The 23,584-nt window shown below is 44.0% G+C and overlaps 1 protein-coding gene across 5 annotated transcripts in view; it reads right to left on the minus strand.

The window, feature by feature from the left end:
- Positions 1–18,829: 18,829 nt before the first annotated feature.
- Positions 18,830–23,584, minus strand: part of vmp1 (vacuole membrane protein 1) — a 175,071-nt gene continuing 170,316 nt past the window's right edge. For all 5 annotated transcript variants that reach the window (XM_070856944.1, XM_070856945.1, XM_070856946.1 and 2 more), the window contains one exon: positions 18,830–23,152. In XM_070856944.1, coding sequence (XP_070713045.1) covers positions 23,009–23,152 — 144 coding nt within the window. In that variant the 3' untranslated portion in view covers positions 18,830–23,008. The remainder of the gene's footprint in view (positions 23,153–23,584) is intronic.

Consider the following 23,584-nt stretch of genomic DNA (forward strand, 5'->3'; position numbering starts at 1 on the left):
GATGAGGAGGAATTTCTTCACCCAGAGTGGTGAACCTGTGGAATTCTCTACCACAGAAAGTTGTTGAGGCCAGTTCACTGAATATATTCAAAAAGGAGTTAGATGAAGTCCTTACTACTAGGGGAATCAAGGGGTATGGTGAGAAAGCAGGAAGGGGGTACTGAAGTTGCATGTTCAGCCATGAACTCATTGAATGGCGGTGCAGGCTAGAAGGGCCGAATGGCCTACTCCTGCAACTATTTTCTATGTTTCTGCGCACAAACGCTCCCACTTATCGGACATCTGTTTCACCATGCAGAAGGACAAGGGCAGTAGGCGCATGGGAACACCAACATCCCCTCCAAGTCACACACCATCCCGACTTGGAAATATATCGGCCTTTCCTTCATCATCGCTGAGTCAAAATCCTGGAACTCCCTCCCTAACAGCCCTGTGGGAGCACCTTCACCACACGGACTGCAGCGGTTCGAGAAGGCGGATCACCACCACCTTCTCAAGGGGCATTTAGGGATGGGCAATAAATGCCGGCCTTGCCAGCGACTCAAGAATGACGACAGCGACCTTCAGCAACACTGTCATAGAACCTGATACACAAAAATAAAAAAGTGAAGAGCAGGGGAGTTCTCCCCAGTGTCTCGGCCAATATTTATCACTCAACCTACAACAACTTGTATTTATATAGCGCCTTTAACGAAGTGAAACCTCCCGAGGCGCTTCACAGGGGTATTATGTGATAAAAAATTTGACACTGAGTCACATAAGTAGAAATTAGCGCAGATGACCAAAAGCTTGATCAAAGAGCGATTATAATCAGGGATGCTCAAGGGGTCAGAATTAGAGGAGCGCAGACATCTCTAAAACAGATTATCTGGTCATTATCACATTGCTGATTGTGGGAGCTTGCTGTGCACAACTTGGCTGCCGTGTTTCCCACATTACAACAGTGACTACACTTTAAAAAGTATTTAATTGGCTGCAAAGTGCTTTGGGACGTCCGGTGGTCGTGAAAGGCGCTATATAAATGCCGTTCTTTCTTTTAACGGAGGGAGATATTATTGAAAGGAGTGACTACAGCGACTCCCACATTTAAACAGATGGAGTTGTGTTTAATTTTTAGTGACAAATGGGATGTGTTCTATTTTCTTCTCTGCTGAAGATTACGGTTCGTGCTCAAGTACAGTATCTCCAACCAGTGCGTATTCTTTATTTGGGGGTCTAATGATTCAGCTTTTACAGACTATTCAACTGCAGAAGGCATCACAGCCAAGCTTAACACTGCCCTCACCTCACTCACACAATAATATGTAGGCACAAGCACACAATCACAGTCACACACGCAATCAGACATTCCTGCAGGGGGCGCTGGATAGCTATCTTGTTGATTGACCGTACGTGGGTGTTGATGCAGACACGTCCCTATCACCACTCTGGTTGCGGTCAGTTAAATCAGCACAGACCAGGGATCAAATCCGAGCCCTTCTCACCTGTATGGCTCAGCGTACATTTGTATAAGCCAAAGATAACTGAGTCCTGCTCTAAATGAAGTGACCATTAACAGGTCTTTTATGAATGTTTAATGAGGCGGCAGTGTTGTGCATCTGCCAGCAGGTGGTGCAGTTGTCTTTAGGTGGGTGGGGGGGGGGGGATGGAAGGGTACAAGCTGGGTACAATAACCGCACCTCCAGCAAAATTCAGGGAAATGTCTTGACAATCACACGGAATTTTACAGCACAGAATCAGGCCATTCGGCCCTCCAGCTCTGAGCCTCCTCCCACCCGATTTCATCAGCATGTCCTTCCATTCCTTGCTCCCTCGTGTACTGGCCGAGCTTCCCCTCAAATACATCTCTGCTGTTCACCTGAACCACTCCCTGTGGTAGTGAGTTCCACATTCTCTGAGAAAAGCAGTTTCTACTGAATTCCTTATTCGATTTGTTAGTGACAATCTTATATTTATGGCCCCTAGCTTTGGTCTCCCCCACAACTGGAAACTTTTTCTCTGCATCGACCCCATCAATCCCTTTCATAACTTAATGCCCTCGATAAGGTCACCCCTAGAGAAAAGAACCCCAGTCTCTTCAGCCTTTCCTGATAAATATAATCTCTCAGATCTGGATTGATCCTTGTCAATCTTTTATGCATCTTCTCCAGTGCCTCCTATATCCTTGTTGTAATATGGAGAGCAGAACTGTGCACAGTATCCCACATGTGGTCTATCCAAAATCCCACACACGTTTAACGTAACAGCTGCGAGTCATCTCTGGGCAACTGTCGTAAAAGTTCTTCCGCTGGAGAACTGCATGGCGTGCCTCTCCTCTGTCCCACGCAATGTAATAAACTGCTTGTTGGTTCAGTAAGTGTCCAGTACGACACTCCTGAAGCAGTGCTGAGCGAGTACTGCACTGTCGGAGGTGCCGTCTTTCAGATGAGACGTTAAACCGAGGCCCCGTCTGCTCTCTCGGGTGGACGTAAAAGATCCCACGGCACTATTTCGAAGAAGAGCAGGGGAGTTATCCCCGGTGTCCTGGGGCCAATATTTATCCCTCAATCAACATCACTAAAAAAAGAGATTATCTGGGTCATTATTACATTGCTCTTTGTGGGAGTTTGCTTTACGCAAATTGGCTGCGGCATTGTCCACATTACAACAGTGACTACACTTCAAAAAGTATTTCATTGGCTGTAAAGCGCTTTGAGACGTCCGGTGGTTGTGAATGGCGCTATATAAATGCAAGTCCTTTTGTTATTAACTGAACGTTGTCCATCAGGCCAGAAGCAGGGGAGCAAAGGCTTGTAGCAGCGACGACGGCAGCCATTTCCGGGGGCCTCCTTGCTGTTGTCGATAAATAGGGCCTCCAGCCTTTCCTGCTGCTTGGCTGTCCCTTCGCTGGTTCTCCGGCCGGAGGGGGCTCAGGCCCACTTGCCGTCGGCATCACTCTGTTTGAGACCCAGGAACATGAAGCCGGACTTGTGTACGGTGACGTCACTATCTCATATCCCTGCCACTAGTATTCTTGCAGCTGCTCCATGGGCTGGGGTCCCGCTTGCTTTTTGGGGCAGGAGACCCTCCAGTAAACAGGCAGCACAAAGGGGATGCTTGCACCCGGGAATAAGAACATAAGAAATAGGAGCAGGAGTAGGCCATACGGCCCCTCGAGCCTGCTCCGCCATTCAATAAGATCATGGCTGATCTGATCATGGACTCAGGTCCACTTACCTGCCCGCTCCCCATAACCCATTATTCCCTTATCGCTCAAAAACCTGTCTATCTCCGCCTTAAATATATTCAATGACCCAGCCTCCACAGCTCTTTGGGGCAGAGAATTCCACAGATTTACAACCCTCAGAGAAGAAATTTCTCATCTCGGCTTTAAATGGGCGGCCCCTTATTCTGAGACTATGTCCCCTAGTTTTAGTTTCCCCTGTGAGTGGAAATATCCTCTCTGCATCCACCTTGTCGAGCCCCCTCGTTATCTTATATGTTTCGATAAGATCACCTCTTTTATTCTTCTGAATTCCAATGTGTATAGGCCCAACCTACTCAACCTTTCCTCACAAGTCAACCCCCTCATCTCCGGAATCAACCGAGTGAACCTTCTCTGAACAGCGTCCAATGCAAGTATATCCTTCCTTAATATGGAGACCAAAACTGTACGCAGTACTGCAGGTGTGGCCTCACCAATACCCTGTACAGTTGTAGCAGGACTTCTCTGCTTTTATACTCCATCCCCCTTGCAATAAAGGCCAACGTTCCAGTTGCCTTCCACTTGCTGTACCTGCATACTCACTTTTTGTGTTTCATGCACAAGGACCACCAGGTCCCTCTGGACTGCAGCACTTTGCAATTTTTCTCCATTTAAATTATTTGCTTTTCTATTTTTTCTGCCACACTTTCCCACATTATACTCCATCTGCCAAATTTTTGCCCACACACTTAGTCTGTCTATATCCCTTTTTAGATTTTTTGCAGAATAAGCAGCCCCCAGCCTGAGTGAGCAGAGAAAGGTCAGTCGCCAAACCACCCCCCCCCCACCCCATCACAAAGCGTAAGTTTGTTGCACTCCAAAAATAGGAAAAGAGGGTCACGGATTCAAAGCAGTAAATGGCAAGTTTAGGCTTGATAGCAGTAAGTTGTCACACAGAGCAATCAGCATGTGGAATGGACCATTGGGTCGAGTAGCAGGGGTGGAAAATAATGGAATAATTTAAGAAACAACTGGCTGTTGTGATGTCTGTAGACTCTTTCTGGATGGATGAGCTAAGATGGGCTGAATGGATTTAATTATCTGTATCTACTTTGTGATTTTATTAAATAAAACCTCACTATCCCATTGCCCCAACCTCACCAAGTGCGGACAATGGAGTTTGGTGATTGCTGAAGCATTCGTGATAGTTCAGAAGATGACCAATCAAGCTGGCTCTATATTATTAATCCCAATTCCTTGGATACTCACTTGGGAAATAAGGATAGTAGGGGATGATTCTGCAATCTGGCACTTTCTATTAACCTCTAAAATATTGTGTTGTTGTGATGTTGGAGGGAGTTACTGATGACTGGGTGGGTACATACACTGGGCAGAGGGGGTACTGATTCTCACAGATCGGGAAGTTCTAAAATTCAATGCCCAGTCTGTGCGGGATGGGCCACTACAGTTGGCCTTGGCACCGTTTGGCAGGGAAGGTGGGTGTGTGGGGGGTGAGGAGGAAGTCGGGCGACACCTGGGGACAAGTGCACGTGTGTGAACATTGGGTCAGAACTGGAATCGTTTGAGCCTTGGAGACCGGGACAGAGTCTGGGAATCGAACCGGGGTTAGCTATTACAATGACCCCCCCACCCCCCATCTCGAAACAGCCCGCCAGCATTCATAAACAAGAGAGCATCACACCCAAATACTCAGAAATGAGATTTGCATGAACTTGGCAGGATGGCTTTTCTTACAGTGCAAGGAATGTTGTTCTTAGCCCAAATCTGTTCCACTGCTAATGTGGTTCAATACATATTTCTGTGTAACTGGCTGATGATTATCAAATCACTCAAATGCACAGAGTCTTGCGCAAGGGAACTCAATCTCTGTTACCTCCCATAAAAAAAAATAATCGATACTGGATGTGTTTAGGATTCTTGCTCTTTCTGGGAATGCTGGAATCCAGGATTGTGATAGCTGACGATCCCATCACCAATGGGGAAAACACACACACTAGTCCAACTTCAGTAACAGTGGCTGTGACTTGCGATGCCAGGCTGGAGGTGTGAGAATGGGGAGGGTGGAACAAGAGCATATTACAACAGTGACTGCACTTCAAAAAGTACTTCATTGGCTGCAAAGTGCTTTGGGACGTCCGGTGGTCATGAAAGGCTCTGTATTCTCTTAACCAGTCAGCACCTGTAGTACCATAGAAACATAGAAAGTAGGTGCAGGAGTAGGCCATTCGGCCCTTCGAGCCTGCACCACCATTCAATATGATCATGGCTGATCATGCAACTTCAGTACCCCATTCCTGCTTTCTCTCCATACCCCTTGATCCCTTTAGCAGTAAGGGCCACATCTAACTCCCTTTTGAAAATATCTAACGAACTGGCATCAACAACTTTCTATGGTAGAGAATTCCACAGGTTCACAATTCTCTGGGTGAAGAAGTTTCTCCTCATCTCGGTCCTAAATGGCTTACCCCTTATCCTTAAACTGTGACCCATGGTTCTGGACTTCCCCAACATCGGGAACATTCTTTCTGCATCTAACCTGTCCAATCCCGTCAGAATTTTATATGTTTCTATGAGATCCCCTCTCATTCTTCTAAATTCCATTGAATATAAGCCTAGTCGATCCAGTCTTTCTTCATATGTCAGCCCTGCCATCCCGGGAATCAGTCTGGTGAACCTTTGTTGCACTCCCTCAATAGCAAGAATGTCCTTCCTCAGTGACCCTCTCCTCTTTCACTGAGACAACCAGGAAAGCCTCATTGGGATTCTTGGGAAAATGAGTTGTGCATTTTGGGACATGCAAGGCACAGGTTGGGCATCCAGTTTAACCCTTTTTATGCGGAAGACTCAGTAAACTTGTGGTCATTGATTGGCAAGTCAAAGGCGAAGGGTTAAAAATCTATCGTACAGGACACAACTAAGGTTGAGAAGGATAGGAGAAAAGAATAGATAAGTCAGTAACTAACGCCAAGCCTTGGTTTATAAAGCCTGTAGATGGTCAGTGGGTGTCAGGGAAGACTTGGCTGAGGGTGGGGGTGGGGCAGAAGCAGTGAGAAAGAATGAGTTTGAGTAGGAGGTGGCATGACAGCCTGATTTTAAAAACTCCTTGTGATAAACAAGTTTGTGATAATCGAGAAATTAGATTTTAAGAATCCCAGTAACTTTCAAGCAGTTGATTAACAAAAAAGGGGAATTCCACAATTGGAAAATTCATGGTTAGTCCAATTGATGAGAATTGGTCTTTGCATTTATTACTGAGACCTTTCTCGATTATGTAAACACCAACTGACGTGGCTGTTTAATGAACATTGTGTCTTGAGCAAAGTTTTCTATTATACCGTCATTCTGTTGTTTATTCCTGCCTACGGGTTGGGCGCGATGCAGTGGGAGAGTGGCTTTGTGGGGAAAAGGTCGATGAGTCACCTGGGGCCGCTTACTAATGACGTTTTATCAGACTGGGCTGCATTTGGCTTTACAGGTGTACATTTATAAACAATAGACACTCATAGTTCCTTTAACGAGGTGAGGCATCCCACAAGCGTAGGGAGGGGTGTGAAAGGAGATTGAAAGAAAAGTTAGGCATCAAAGAAGTAGGTTTCGACGAGGCTTTTGGCGGTGAGAAGGTGGAGCGGTTTAGGTTGGGAATGCTGGAATCCCAGGATTGTGTTGGCTGAAGACCCTGCCATCAATGGGGAAAACGCACACAGCAAGTCCAGCCTCAGTAACAGTGGCTGTGTCTTGGGTGGTAAGGCTGGAGGTGTCCGAGGAGGTAGGGTGGAGCAGGACCATAGAGGGATTTGTAAACGAGATTGAGATTTTGAAATCAATGTATTAGGGAAAACTGGGCATAAGAACATAAGAATTAGGTGTAGGCCATTTGGCCCCTCGAACCTGCTCCGCCATTCAATAAGATCATGGCTGATCTGATCCTGGCCTCAACTCCACTTCCCTGCCCGCTCCCCATAACCCTCGATTCCCTTATCGTTCAAAGGTTACCATTTAATTTTGTTGCAAGATAGATGGGCTAAAACATCTTTTAATAATCAATTATTAATCTTTCAGCATGAGAACCCGTGTGTTCCACGTTATTGATGCAACAACTAGCATTTATACAGTGCCTTTAATGTAGTAACATCTCAAGGTGCTTAACAGGAACACTATCAGACAAAAATAGACACAGACCCAAGAAGGGGATATTAGGATGGGTGACTAAAAGCTTGGTCAAAAGTACATTTTAAGGAGGATCTAAAAGAAGGGGCAGAGGTTTAGGGAGGGAATTCTTGAGCCGAAAGACCTAAATGACTGAAGGTACGGACACCAATGGTGGAGCGAAGGAAGTGTGGGATGCATAAGAGGCCAGAGCTGGAGGAACAGAGAAAATTCAGAGGGTTGCAGGGGCTCGAGGAGGTTACAGAGTTAGGGAGGGGGCAAGGCCACGAAGGGATTTGAACACGAGATGAGAATTTTAAAAATTGAGGCGGTGGTGGACCAGGAGCCAATGTAGGTCAGCGAGCACAGGGGGAGGTGGGTGAATGGGACTTAAGTGTGAGTTAGGATATGGGCAGGCAGCAGAATTTTGGAGGCGCTCAAGTTTATAGAGGGGAGCAGATGGGTGGCCGGCTGAGAGTGTTGGGATAGTTGAATCTGGAGATGACAAAAGCATGGATGAAGGTTTCAGCTGCAGTAAGTTGAGGCAGGGATGGAGACAGTCGATGTTATTGGGGTAGTAGGCAGTCTGTGATGGAGAGGATATGGGTCCTGAAGCTCAGCTCAGCGTCAACATGAGAAATATGAAGGGGCCAAGGATAGAGCCTTGTGGGACTCCAATGGCAATGGTGCAGGAGCGGGAAGAGATACACAAAAATAAACCCAAAACTACATGAAACCACATCTTCAAATGAAAATATTATGTCTTGGCCTTTATTGCAAAGGGGATGGAGTATAGAAGCAGGGAAGTCTTGCTACAACTATATAAAAGGTATTGGTGAGGCCACACCTGGAATACTGCGTGCAGTTTTGGTTTCCATATTTACGAAAGGATATACTTGCTTTGGAGGCAGTTCAGAGAAGGTTCACTAGGTTGATTCCGGGGATGAGGGGGTTGACTTATGAGGAAAGGTTGAGTAGGTTGGGCCTCTATTTATTGGAATTCAGAAGAATGAGAGGTGATCTTATCGAAACGTGTAAGATTATGAGGGGCCTTGACGTAGTGGATGCAGAGAGGATGTTTCCACTGATGGGGGAGACCAGAACTAGAGGGCATGATCTTAGAATAAGGGGCTGCCTATTTAAAACAGAGATGAGGAGGAATTTCTTCTCTTAGAGGGTTGTAAATCTGTGGAAGTCGCTGCCTCAGAGAGCTGTGGAAGCTGGGACATTGAATAAATTTAAGACAGAAATAGACAGTTTTGTAAACAATAAAGGGATAAGGGGTTATGGGGAGGAGGCGGGGAAGTGGAGCTGAGTCCATGATCAGATCAGCCATGATCTTATTGTCTGGCGGAGCAGGCTCGAGGGGCTGTATGGCCTACTCCTGTTCCTATTTCTTATGTTCTTATGTAAGCACAATGAATGCAGCAGTAATCTAATCTCACTGTATGTTGATTATATAGCGCTTGTCTTTGTTCTCAGACTAAAATAATTTCCTTGTAATTTCACCCAGATTTCGATTATGTTCTGCTTTGACGTACAACAATGGACATTGCTCGAGATCCCCGAAAGGGCCATGTTCTTTTCACTAACTAGAACAGTCAATTTGTCACGTCACATCACTGGCCTTCAACAGGTTGAGTCATTCCTGTAATTGTATCTCTAGATTGTGTCTCGAATCTTGACTGGCTCTGTAACCTATTGATTCTGTGGTTCACTATTACACACAGTTTAAAAGGCTGAAACCCATAAACTTATCAGCAATTTTGCACAAACTTTTGTTTTTATATAATGGTTATTATGTGACAAAGTTCTCTAAGACAATATCAAAATACTGCAGATGCTGGAATCAGGAATGAAAAGGCGAAAATGCTGGAAATCTCAACGGGTCAGGCAGCATCTGTGGACCCTTAAGGGTCATCGACCCAAAATGTTAACTCTGCTTTCTCTCCACAGATGCTGCCTGGCCCCGTGGAGATTGCCAGCATTTTCTGTTTTAATTCTCTAAACTTGAGCAAGGACACCGACTGATTCAGAGACTTCAGAAAGAAAATCGTCCCGGCAGCGGCAGGTGAATCTGTAATTGTTGCAGTTTTGGGGATTTTTGGGTTCTTTTTACTCAATATGTTCCCTCTTTTTTTTCGTAGGACCATAGGCCCCTCGAGCCTGCACCACCATTCAATTAGGTCATGCTAGATCCGGGACCTCAACACCATTTACCCAGCTTTGCACCATATCTCTCAAGAACCTTACCCGATAAAAAAAACCTTTTGATCGCAGTCTTGGTCCCAGATTTCTACTATACCTTGTGTGAAAAAATGCTGCCTGATTTTACCCCTTGAATGGCTTAGCTGTAATTTTAAGATTATCACCGCTTGTTCTGGATTTCCCCACCAGAGGAAATTGTTTCTACCTTTTCCTGAAAGGTACTCCTCTTGCGGGTGCATGGTTTCACCAATTTTGTCTACTCTCCACTATCTTGCCCGAATAACAGTTCCTCCTGTGAGAGGCCAGTTAATGATCGTCGGGATATTATTCCTTTTTTTGGGGGGGTTGAGTGGGGCATTCCAGTCAAGCCCAATCCTACCCTCACTCGATATTCACACACGTGCACTTTCCAGTAGGGGTTGGTGGATGCCAATCAGGAGCAAGAACCCTGTCGATCTTCTCCCATTCTGACCCAAACACATTGAGATGAATTGTCGGGATTCTATTGCTGCCCCAGCTAACTCAGCACAAGCAAAGAATTGGGCTTGGAACCTCGATATCCTGCAATGCTTGGTGTTTACCAAGCAGGGCATTTAGCCACGAGCTACTGGGGGGCAGGGGTCTGTACCTTTTAATGTAATCAATTGCCCAGCAGTGCCAAGGAAAAACACCTCTAGAAATCATCATCATAGCCAGTCCCTCGAAACGAGGATGACTTGCTTCCATGCCAAAAAGGGATGAGTTCACAGGTGTTTCAATGAAGGACCTAATATTCCAGATCCCGAACTACATGTTGAAGGGTGGAAGATGCCTGTGTGTGGATTTTTTTAATGTGTGGTAGCCATTGTGCATCAGCCACCACACGGGCTTAACAGAGCTAGGTCTTGGTCCAGTAGCAAAGGTTATCCAAGACAACTGGAGACCAGCTCAGCTGCACGGACCTAGTGCGCGCACATATCGCAGTGTGGGCTGGCCCGTGTTGCCCCTGGGCCCTCGCCTCTTCTGGCCAGTAGCAGGACATTTAGAAACATAGAAAATAGGTGCAGGAGTAGGCCATTCGGCCCTTCTAGCCTGCACCGCCATTCAATGAGTTCATGGCTGAACATTCAACTTCAGTACCCCATTCCTGCTTTCTCGCCATACCCCTTGATCCCCCTAGCAGTAAGGACCTCATCTAACTCCTTTTTGAATATATTTAGTGAATTGGCCTCAACAACTTTCTGTGGTAGAGAATTCCACAGGTTCACCACTCTCTGGGTGAAGAAGTTCCTCCGCATCTCGGTCCTAAATGGCTTACCCCTTATCCTTAGACTGTGACCCCTGGTTCTGGACTTCCCCAACATTGGGAACATTCTTCCTGCATCTAACCTGTCTAACCCCGTCAGAATTTTATATGTTTCTATGAGGTCCCCTCTCATTCTTCTGAACTCCAGTGAATACAAGCCCAGTTGATCCAGTCTTTCTTGATAGGTCAGTCCCGCCATCCCGGGAATCAGTCTGGTGAACCTTCGCTGCACTCCCTCAATAGCAAGAATGTCCTTCCTCAGGTTAGGAGACCAAAACTGTACACAATACTCCAGATGTGGCCTCACCAATGCCCTGTACAACTGTAGCAACACCTCCCTGCCCCTGTACTCAAATCCCCTTGCTATGAAGGCCAACATGCCATTTGCTTTCTTAACCGCCTGCTGCACCTGCATGCCAACCTTCAATGACTGATGTACCATGACACCCAGGTCTCTTTGCACCTCCCCTTTTCCTCATCTGTCACCATTCAGATAATAGTCTGTCTCTCTGTTTTTACCACCAAAGTGGATAACCTCACATTTATCCACATTATACTTCATCTGCCATGCATTTGCCCACTCACCTAACCTATCCAAGTCGCTCTGCAGCCTCACAGCATCCTCCTCGCAGCTCACACTGCCACCCAACTTAGTGTCATCCGCAAATTTGGAGATACTACATTTAATCCCCTCATCTAAATCATTAATGTACAGTGTAAACAGCTGGGGCCCCAGCACAGAACCTTGCGGTACCCCACTAGTCACTGCCTGCCATTCTGAAAAGTACCCATTTACTCCTACTCTTTGCTTCCTGTCTGACAACCAGTTCTCAATCCATGTCAGTACACTACCCCCAATCCCATGTGCTCTAACTTTGCACATCAATCTCTTGTGTGGGACCTTGTCGAACGCCTTCTGAAAGTCCAAATATACCACATCAACTGGTTCTCCCTTATCCACTCTACTGGAAACATCCTCAAAAAATTCCAGAAGATTTGTCAAGCATGATTTCCCTTTCACAAATCCATGCTGACTTGGACCTATCATGTCACCTCTTTCCAAATGCACTGCTATGACATCCTTAATAATTGATTCCATCATTTTACCCACTACCGATGTCAGGCTGACCGGTCTATAATTCCCTGTTTTCTCTCTCCCTCCTTTTTTAAAAAGTGGGGTTACATTGGCTACCCTCCACTCCATAGGAACTGATCCAGAGTCAATGGAATGTTGGAAAATGACTGTCAACGCATCCACTATTTCCAAGGCCACCTCCTTAAGTACTCTGGGATGCAGTCCATCAGGCCCTGGGGATTTATCGGCCTTCAATCCCATCAATTTCCCCAACACAATTTCCCGGCTAATAAGGATTTCCCTCAGTTCCTCCTCCTTACTAGACCCCCCGACCCCTTTTGGAAAAACATAATGCAGTCAAGCAGAGTCAGCATGGTTTTATGAAAGGGAAATCATGTTTGATAAATTTGCTGGAGTTCTTTGAGGATGTAATGAACAGGGTGAATAAGGGGGAACCAGTGGATGTGGTGTATTTGGATTTCCAGAAGGCATTCAATAAGGTGCCACATAACAGATTACTGCACAAGATAAAAGCTCACAGGGTTGGTGGTAATATATTAGCAAGGATAGTGGGCTAACTAACAGAAGATAGAGATTTGGGATAATGGGTAATTTTCCAGTGAACTAGTGAAGCTTCTCTGAACTGTCTCCACTGCAAGTATATCCCTCCTTAAATAAGGAGATCAAAACTGTACGCAGTTCTCCAGGTGGGGTCTCACTAATGCCCTGTACAGTTGTATCAAGACTGCCCTGCTTTTATACTCTATCCCCCTTGCAATAAAGGCTAACATTTCTATTGGCTTCATAATTACTTGCTGTACCTGCACACTAACATTTTGTGTTTCACATGCAAGGACCCCAGGTCCCACTGTACTGCAGCATTTTGTAATATCTCTCCATTTAAATAATTTGTATTTTTATTTTTCCTGCCAAAGTGGATAACCTCACATTATACTCAATCTGCCAAATATTAGCCTGTCTACATCCATTAGCAGATTCTTTGTGTCCTCCTCCCATTTGCTTTCCCGTCCATCTTTGTATCATCAGCAAACTTGGCTACATTACACTCGGTCCCTTCATCCAAGTCATTAATATAAATTGGAAATAGTTGAGGCTGATCCCTGCGGCACCCCACTAGTCACCGTTTGCCAACTGGAAAATGACCCATTTATTCTAATTCTAGAAATACAATCTAAGAGATAATGCAATCCAATGACTGTCCGATATCGTAATACCAGTTTGGAAACCAAGACAGATACCACGCATTAATGTGAGAGTTAAATTGTTGTCGTTGTTTACTCCTAATCGTATTGATGCATGGTTTATTGTAATACAGTAGCATAGTGGTTATGTCACTGGACCAGTAATCCAGAGGCCTAGATTAATGATCCAGAGACATGAGTTCACATCCCATCACGGCAGCTGGGGAACTTAAATTCAGTTAATTCAATAAATCTGGAATACAAAGCTAGTATCAGTAATGGTGAGCATGAAACTACCGGATTGTTGTCAAAACCCATCTGGTTCACTAATGTCCTTTAGGGAAACAGATCTGCCGCCATTACCCAGTCTGGCCTATATGTGACTCCAGACCCACAGTAATGTGGTTGACTCTTAACTGCCCTCTGAAATGGCCTCGCGAGCCACTCAATTGTATAAGGCGGCTCACCCCATCTTCGAGGACAATAAATGCTGGCTTTGCTGGTGACGCCCACATCCCGTGAACGAATAAAAAATAAATTAAGCAACAAAAACATCAAATGATGACGGCTACTGACTTGAAATGAGGGCAGGATTTGGATGTGTCCCCTCCCCCCCAAGGAAGGTTTTCTTTCAGGAATCTCTGAATCAGTGTCACTGCTCAAGTTCATAAAACTTTAATACCTAATCACCATAATATGGATTCATCCTTGTTCCATTGCCAGATCTCACCCAGGGTAAAGGAGAATCAGGTTTATTCCTCTTTGCTTCAATCCCTCCAGCCTTAAAGAAATCATGAAATCTCATCAAGGAGGGCACTCAACTAAGATCAGGCAGTTAACCAGAGTAGGAAGGAATTGTGAGGGTTAACTCTACTGATGCAATCACGCTAGTTTATTAATCTAAATTGCAGCTTTACTGTGAACATTTGCCAGTCATGTGGTTCATGTATACTGAACTGGAAAGTTTTTATTCATTTTAAACTATTCATTATCCTTTGGAGAACTATAATTAAATGCAAGCCTCCTACCAAACAAGACAACCATTATTATAGGGTTTGATTCTGTGGGAATTGGCTTTTTCTTTGAAAAAGATCTCCCAACTATGACATTTTACTTTAATGTAAACAAAGACAATGTTACACCCACAGGAAGCAACGCCTGAGTGTTACAGAACATTTAAAAATCAAAATACCTATAGAATATAGTCAGGTGTGATGGGATGGGACAAGGTTTCCCCAAAATGAAGTTCCCCGGTTTAATACTCGGTCTGTGCTCAGTTAGGCGGCAATGGGGGAACGCTATAATCGCCCCCTGCTTCGTGGGTGCAAGGGATAACATATCAGCCAGTGCTCCTGGCTCTTCAGGGAAAAGTTCGCTTGTGCAGACTTTGGTGAGACAGAATTATGATGGTGCTCTGTGCCACCCCCCACTGGTGCATTGCCAGCTCATGCTCAGCGTCTAGAGTCACAAATAAAGGACAACAACCTGGGCGAGGTACCAGAGGGCGATCGAGATCTGGGGAACCATATGCGCAGACACCGCAGACAAGAGAGTTTATGAAAGAAAACGTTATTTTCCCCGCGCAAGCCTGGAAGGGGGAAGAGGAGAATGAGGTATATGCCCTTAATTGAGGAGTCTGATACTTGCTCCTTGGAATTCATGAGATTGTTAATGGGCGAACTGGCCAGCCTCCTCATTTACAGGGATGAATACTGGATTGTCCTCCAGCTGAGGTTACAGGAATGAATATGGGAAGTGATTGCCTGCAGCAAGATGTGATTGCTGAGTCTGAATAGAATGCAGGACCCTTAATTGCTGTCCCCATCCAGCAGAAATTATTTGAATTCTCTCTACACATTGGCTAAAGGGGAACTATTGATAAAATATAGTTCAGAGCAGCTTAATGCTGCCAAGTCCAATCAAGAGCTTACGTCAGCAGGTCATAGAAACATAGAAAATAGGTGCAGGAGTAGGCCATTCGGCCCTTCGAGCCTGCACCGCCATTCAATGAGTTCATGGCTGAACATGCAACTTCAGTACTCCATTCCTGCTTTCTCGCCATACCCCTTCATCCCTTAGTAGTAAGGACTACATCTAACTCCTTTTTGAATATATTTAGTGAGTTGGCCTCAACAACTTTCTGTGGTAGAGAATTCCACAGGTTCACCACTCTCTGGGTGAAGAAGTTTCTCCTCATCTCGGTCCTAAATGGCTTACCCCTTATCCTTCGACTGTGACCCCTGGTTCTGGACTTCCCCAACATTGGGAACATTCTTCCTGCATCTAACCTGTCTAAACCAGTCAGAATTTTAAATGTTTCTATGAGATCCCCTCTCATTCTTCTGAACTCTAGTGAATACAAGCCCAGTTGATCCAGTCTTTCTTGATATGTCAGTCCTGCCATCCCAGGAATCAGTCTGGTGAACCTTCGCTGCACTCCCTCAATAGCAAGAATGTCCTTCAAGTTAGGAGACCAAAACTGTACACAATACTCCAGGTGTGGCCTCACCAAGGCCCTGTACAACTGTAGTAACACCTCCCTGCCCCTGTACTCAAATCCCCTCGCTATGAAGGCCAACATGCCATGTGCTTTCTTAACCGCCTGCTGTACCTGCATGCCAACCTTCAATGACTGATGTACCATGACACCCAGGTCTCGTTGCACCTCCCCTTTTCCTAACCTGTCACCATTCAGATAATAGTCTGTCTCTCTGTTTTTACCACCAAAGTGGATAACCTTACATTTATCCACATTATACTTCATCTGCCATGCATTTGCCCACTCACCTAACCTATCCAAGTCACTCTGCAGCCTCATAGCATCCTCCTCGCAGCTCACACTGCCACCCAACTTAGTGTCATCCGCAAATTTGGAGATACTACATTTAATCCCCTCGTCTAAATCATTAATGTACAATGTAAACAGCACAGAACCTTGCGGTACCCCACTAGTCACTGCCTGCCATTCTGAAAAGTACCCATTTACTCCTACTCTTTGCTTCCTGTCTGCCAACCAGTTCTCAATCCATGTCAGCACACTACCCCCAATCCCATGTGCTTTAACTTTGCACATTAATCTCTTGTGTGGGATCTTGTCGAAAGCCTTCTGAAAGTCCAAATACACCACATCAACTGGTTCTCCCTTGTCCACTCTACTGGAAACATCCTCAAAAAATTCCAGAAGATTTGTCAAGCATGATTTCCCTTTCACAAATCCATGCTGACTTGGACCTATCATGTCACCTCTTTCCAAATGCACTGCTATGACATCCTTAATAATTGATTCCATCATTTTACCCACTACCGACATCAGGCTGACCGGTCTATAATTCCGTTTTCTCTTCCCTCCTTTTTTTTTTAAAAAGTGGGGTTACATTGGCTACCCTCCACTTCAGGTTTGACTATCGTGTACACCACTAAAAACATCCCAATAATGGATAATCAAGGGGCTATCGGGAGGGAGGAACTTAAAACAATCACAAAAGAAAAGGTACTCGGTAAAATAATGGGACTAATGGTGGACAAGTCCCCTGGACCTGATGGCCTGCATCCTAGGGTCTTAAAAGAAGTGGCTGCAGAGATAGTGGATGCATTGTTTGTATTCTACCAACATTTTCTGGATTCTGGAAAGGTCCCAGCAGATTGGAAAAATGCAAATGTAATTCCCCTATTTAAAAAAGGAGGTAGACAGAAAGCAGGAAACAATAGACCAGTTAGCCTAACATCTGTCGTTGGGAAAATGCTGGAGTCCATTATTAAGGAAGCAGTAGCGGGACATTTGGAAAAGCATCAATACAGTTTGAACTAGTGGATATGGTGTATTTGGATTTCCAGAAGACATTTGATAAGGCGTCATATAAAAGGTTACTACACAAGAGCTCACGGGGTTGGGAGTAATATATTAACATGGATAGCAGATTGGCTAACTAAGAAAAGAGAGAGTTGGGATAAATGGGTAATTTTCCAGTTGGCAAATGGTAATACAGGGATCGGTGTTGGGGCCTCAACTATTTACTATCTATATTAATGACTTGGATGAAGGGACAGAGTATAATGTAGCCCAGTTTGCTGATGATACAAAGATGGGTGGGAAAGCAAGTTGTGAGGAGGACACAAATAATCAGCAAAGGGATAAAGACAGGCTAGAGTGGGCAAACCTTTGGCAGATGGAGTATAACGTGGGAAAATGTGAGGTTATCTACTTTGGCAGGAAAAATAAAAAATCAAGTTATAATTTAAATGGAGAAAAATTGCAAAGTGCTGCAATCCAGAGGGACCTTGGGGGGGGGGGGGGGGGGGGGAGGGGTTCTTGTGCATGGAACACAAAAAGTTAGTATGCAGGTACAGCAAGTAATCAGGAAGGCAAATGGAATGTTGACCTTTATTGCAAGGGGGATAGAGAATAAAAGCATAGAATTCCTGCTACAACTGTACAGGGTATTGGCGAGGCCACACCTGGAGTATGCGTACAGTTTTGGTCTCCTTATTTAAGGAGGGATATACTTGCATTGGAGGCAGTTCAGAGAAGGTTCACTAGGTTGATTCCTGCGATGAAAGGGTTGACTTATGAGGAAAGGTTGAGCCTATACTTATTGGAGTTTTGAAGAATGAGAGGTGATCTTATTGAAACAAGTAAGATACTGAGGGGGCTCGACAAGGTAGATGCGGAGAGGATGTTTCCCCTCGTGGGGAATCTAGAGGGCATAGTTTCAGAATAAGGGGTCACCCATTTAGAATTGAGATGAGGAGGAATTTCTTTTCAGAGGGTCATAAATCTGTGGAATTCTCTGCCCCAGAGAGCTGTGGAGGTTGGGTCTTTGAATATATTTAAGGCAGAGATGACAGATTTTTGAGTGATAAGGGAGTGAAGGGTTATGGGGAGCGGGCAGGGAAGCGGAGCAGAGTCCATGATCAGATCAGCCATTATCTTATTAAATGGCAGAGCAGGCTCAAGGGACCAAATGGCCTACTCCTGCTCCTATTTCTTATAACAATGCAGTTGGAACTGCCAGCTTACTCTGAGGTAGGGAAATGGCGATGCACAGATGGAGCATACTATCCAGTAATCACAAGGGACTTACTGCTAGGTTGGTAAATCTCAGACAGAAGGATAAGAACTGAATATCTGAAAGATACATCTGCATTTAATTTAAAAAATATCTCACAGGCAAGAATGGAAATTTATTCAGACTGCATCCATCAACTGCGAAAGGTGACAGAGGATTCCACTTGGAATACCAAGTGATAGTGATTGGGTGAATGATAATGCTTGGGAGGGGAAGGCAGGGGGTTGGGGCTGTATTCAGAACACACATACAGAGACCTAATTAGGGCAATATTCCTGGGTACTCTGTTTATGCAAAACTCTAAAGCTCGATAACCCAAGATCGAGACTGGCCTCCACATGTGTGGAAAGTGGATGGGGTCTCCATCAGAAATGTTTCAGACAGCCACAGAAAAGCACATTATGAAATGTTGAATGGGAAATATTAAAATCATTCCTAGTCAGACCAATCCAGGAGCAAACAGGTTGCATTGGAAAATCCAAACATTATTATAACAGGGGATAAACATAGTTCTGCTGAGGTCTGAAATACACTCTGTTTATCCCTTCAGTGTTCTAATGTTAGACTGGATTTTCCAATTCAAGCCGCAGCATTATTCCAGGCGCATTGTGCATTTCAAACTACACAAGCTGCAGGCATAACTTTATTGTTTGGGGATAATCTTTATTGTTATCAATAAGGAAATACATGACTGGAATATTGGCAATGAGACTGAGGCAGTGTAACTGTGCACAAAGCTATAGTGGAGGGTCGAGGGTTTGATGTGTGTTTTTAATGAATACTCCAGTGATTGTAGCAAGATGATTTTTGTTTTACTAGTTAGTCTCCCATATGTGCAGCACGGCAGCAGACATCTTCGTGAATGTCAACATTTCTCATTCATAATACAGGTGAAGCACTTCAGAAATCCAGGCATGTGCCTTGCCACAACAGACATGGAAGATTAAAGTGAAGCCATATACAACAGTATTATCTACATCGTAAACATTATAAGCCATCTACAAAATTATCACATTAGAAAATATAACTGAATATTCATTTGCAAGATGGAGCATTGGCAGAGGCCAGCAATAGATCAGCCGATTATTCCGGGTGGGAAAATGTTGCAGTTTAGACAGTTGAGGAGTGAATTAATTGAAGTGTTTAACATGATAAAAAAGGATTAGATAAGGTAGATACAGAGAAGGGATTTCAGATGGTGGGTGAATCCAGAACAAGGGGATGTAATCTTAAATTTAAAAGCTAGGCCATGATCTAATTGAATGGCGGGACAGGCTAGCGAGGATGAATAGCCTATTCCTGTCCTATGCCCGAAAAGGGGAAAAAAAAAAACATAAAATGGGACAAGTTTTTTTTTCTAAAAGTACTGCACATTACGTGCAACTAGCATGAAGACAAAAGTCAATTGTAAAAGGGCCAATTGAATTAACAAGTAGCAAAAATGGAAAGATAATGTATATACACACACCGAGATATTGCCGGGATTTCTGCGATCAGAAATTCAAGCATTGGCTACATCAGTCTTCATGAAGAATGGAAGAGAGATGAAGACACAATGTACAAATGATAATCGACTCTTCCAAATATCAGCTCTGCTGCAGCTTTTATTAGATATTCTGCACATGGCATGGTTAGTTTGGATGATAAGCATCGAGAGGGTAGTCAATCTGTTAACTAGTATGGTTTTGATGAAATTCTTGAATCTCAGAGGGAAGTCCAATACAGGACGAGACTTTTCTACTTACCAGGGAACTGCACAATACCACACCAGACCTACAGCATAGTAATAATTTGTGAACATCGCATCCAAGAGCAAAAAAAATGGAAGTTTGAATAATTTGATGGTTATTTGGAGAAGGGCAGAAGATCACATTACTGCAGACTAATTGCAATCCTTGCTCTGCAATTGGCAGCGGGGACAAAAGGTCTACTCACGATGACAAAACAATGAGTGCTGCGATGAAGATGCGATGGCAGAACAAAACAAAATGCAGTGCTGATTGGATGGAAGACACCATGTCGTCAGATAGCCTACCAACTGTTGTCGCCAACTGAGCTAACAGCCAACACCAGTCTGATAAGCTATCTCACAGAATGGCAGAGTGATGGAGAAGCTGGATGCAACACAAAATCTACACCTGGCACTGGAGGGTGGAAATCAAACAATGAGAGTACACAGAACCTTACTGCAGTCTGAACAAATAAGAACATCTTTCGAGCACTAAATATTGGTTTGCAGTTTGCAAAAAACAGTCCAAAATCTACAAGAAAGAATTTGTTACAATCCTAATGTATTTGAACAAAAGCACGAGATTTCCATGGCAGAAAGTCACAAGTTCAAACACCAGACTTGAGGGATTGAAACGCTCAAGGCCTCGCTGGACAAGTTTATTTAGTTGTTGGTCAGGCTGCAGCAGTGCATGGTGGGGAGGGGAGGCTCCCCCTGTATGGAGTGTTCTTTTGACTGATCTCCAAGCATCAATGACCATTAATCTAGCCTCATCATCCAGGATTAACATGGCCAGATAGGCACAGAGATACCTAAAGAAGTGTCAAGAGATAAAACCAGCATCGTGCAACAGAACTAGGACTGAAAATTCCTCATTTGAAGTTTTTTAAATTGTTACACAATATTACTTTAGCTTTCCATGAATTCAGATACCAATTATGCATCAGGCACGAGAAAACTGAAATAATTAATGCTCCAATTACTTTTTGGACTGGGATAATGGTACAGTACCTCTACAGGTCATTAACATTTCCCATGTGAATTTAATGAGGTACTCTCATGTCAAGAATAGCTTTGCACAAACTCCTTCATTCTTTTCCCTAACAGACCAATTCCCCAAGCTCCAAGATTGATGGACAGATGGCACGGATACAGAAGCTGTCAGAACGTCTCTGTGGGCCAGCTACTTGTGGAATGCTCAAGTGTTACCAGAGATGGAAATGGCTTTGGACTTATTGCTTCCCCTGGCTTGGCACTTCTGGCCCATGCTGCACCAGATGACAGTGCCAAGATGCTGCTGAGGGAAAAGCCAACATTCAGAATCAGCTGGGACATGAAATTCCACCATGGGATGTCCCAGTGCACTGGGCAGATCAGCAACTACTGCCCCCTGGAACCACACAAATCCATATATTTAAATTCACTCACTTTGATGAAAATCCTAGAAAGGCAACATCTTCGTTCCAATTTTATTCTGGTTAGAAAATGCAATAAAGCTTTTGATGTCGCTCTTTCATGCAACATGTCTCGCATATGAATAATTTAAGATCTACTCTAGAACCTAAAACAAAGACAAATTTGTTTCCTTATTTCATTCTTGATAATTGTACCAATGTAAACAATAGAACATATTACCTTACGAATGGTACTACACAAACTACCGTTAATGATCAACATTATTTGAGTTTTTACACAATGGGCATATGTAGTTTTTGAGATTTTGATATATACACAATCTTGACATTCCTCACAAAATCGACAAAGACACAGACTAAGGTTCAGTCTGTGGAAATGACTGAATGTAGTTTTATAAAGTCAGAGAAGGGTTACCATGTTAAAATTTACAGAGTAAAAATGACATTGCTTTTCATATGTACAGTTGGTATGGACAGATTTCACAGCTTCAATCAGCTTCTCTTTCACCATTTTGCAAAATACAAGCAGAGGGGAGCACTATAGGTTTGATAGTTTTATATCGGCACAAGACAAGACAGTCTCATCAAGAGATAAATACCTATAGTTTTCAAGAGTCTATTTACCTCTTTTACATAGTCGACATATACTTGCTCTCTCACTCCCCACATCTAACCTCTATCAGCAATAGCGAGGGGAACAAGGTGATAGATGTCACCACCAATGCTTTCTGTTGTCAGCTAAGATGAAGTATGCTTGCTGCAACTGATGGCCTGGCCTTCAGTGCCTCAGACAGTCATTGAAAGCTGCAACACTGATGGGACCGTTCGGTCACAATGTGATAGGCGGAACCCGAGGCAGCAAATCAGTTCGAACCGTTGCTGGAGAGTTTGCTGCATGAAATCTCACCAAAGGCTACATGTCGTTTGGGAGGGGGAATTGTGCAGAGGGAAAGAATTTGCAATAAAGGAGGAGAAAAGCTAAAATTTCACCACTTAACCAAATTTAGTAAGCTCTAAAAGAATTTAATGGATAATTTCAACCGGTTCCTGATGGGGTAAGAAAAAAGTTAAATTAAAAAAAACCCAGTGGCACCATTCTGTGTTTAATCTGCTGACAATATGATCAACCATTGTGCAATAAAGGGCCAACCTTTGCTACGCAGAGGATTCCAATTCAAAGAAAGGCATTGAGAGAACTGTACCTCGAGCAACCAACGATGTTGGCATTCGAGGAGCTGATTGCCCACAAACCACCTCGAGCTCCCGTTTAGTCAGCCCTGTGCCCAAAGCAAATGGAGCAAGCCAACGTCTGTGTTTTCAGTTGGGTTCCATGCTTAATATTTACAAATATCTTGCAATTTCCGTTATGCCACTTAATACTATTCATCGCTAACATGGCCTCAATTGAAACCAAGATGCATTTAAAACATAGAAAAATGGGAACAACAAATGGGCAAGAGTCCACAAGAGTGGACTCCAAGCTGGAGTACCTGTGCTAACTCAAGAAAATATGTTTCTCAGAACTTGTAAATGCATACATTTATAATACTCCCCTTCTGCTTCCTTATATTAATTCCAGTTGGTGGAACCAAGAAACAGCAGATGGTTTGTTTATGAATCACTATCTAACCTGGGCCTTGTGCAGTCCCTTTTTTTAAATAAATTAAAAAGTTATTTTCATTTCATTTTCTCTTCAGTGTATTTCTGCGACTGGATCCGCTTGGCGTAGCTCTGAGCCATGGAATTAACGATGGAAAGAATGAAGTAGCACACCATGATGATGACTACTTTCTCAAAGACCCAAGACAGCCAATTTTCACTCTAATAGAAGGAGAAAGAAACAGCACAAGTATTTATTAAAAACTGCTCAATCAGAAATCAATAGAAGCCTTACAAGACAAACATGCAGGATTAGGAACAGTCCTATAGTTTTCTTTGTTGTAAAATAAATCACAGAATCGAAGGGTTTACAGCTGCACACACTGATTTGCCGATCTCAGATATACAATTTCTGGGGGGGTGGCGGGGGGGGAAGAATGAAGGACAATCCAGAGACCAAACACTTCCCCGCAGGAGGAAGGAAGCAGGGGAAAATGTGTTTCGTTTTATATTCAGTGGCAAAAAGTATGAATTAGGCATGAAAAAGGCCCCTCAGGATAGTTTAGATTGGCATATCCAAATGAATAAAACCAAAAACCCAATTGTTTTGTTCAATATTTTGATCAAAAGACTGGTTCTTTGCCACAGGTTAAG

The sequence above is a fragment of the Pristiophorus japonicus genome, chromosome 16, assembly GCF_044704955.1.
Source record: "Pristiophorus japonicus isolate sPriJap1 chromosome 16, sPriJap1.hap1, whole genome shotgun sequence".
In the NCBI taxonomy this organism is placed as follows: Eukaryota; Metazoa; Chordata; class Chondrichthyes; family Pristiophoridae; genus Pristiophorus; species Pristiophorus japonicus.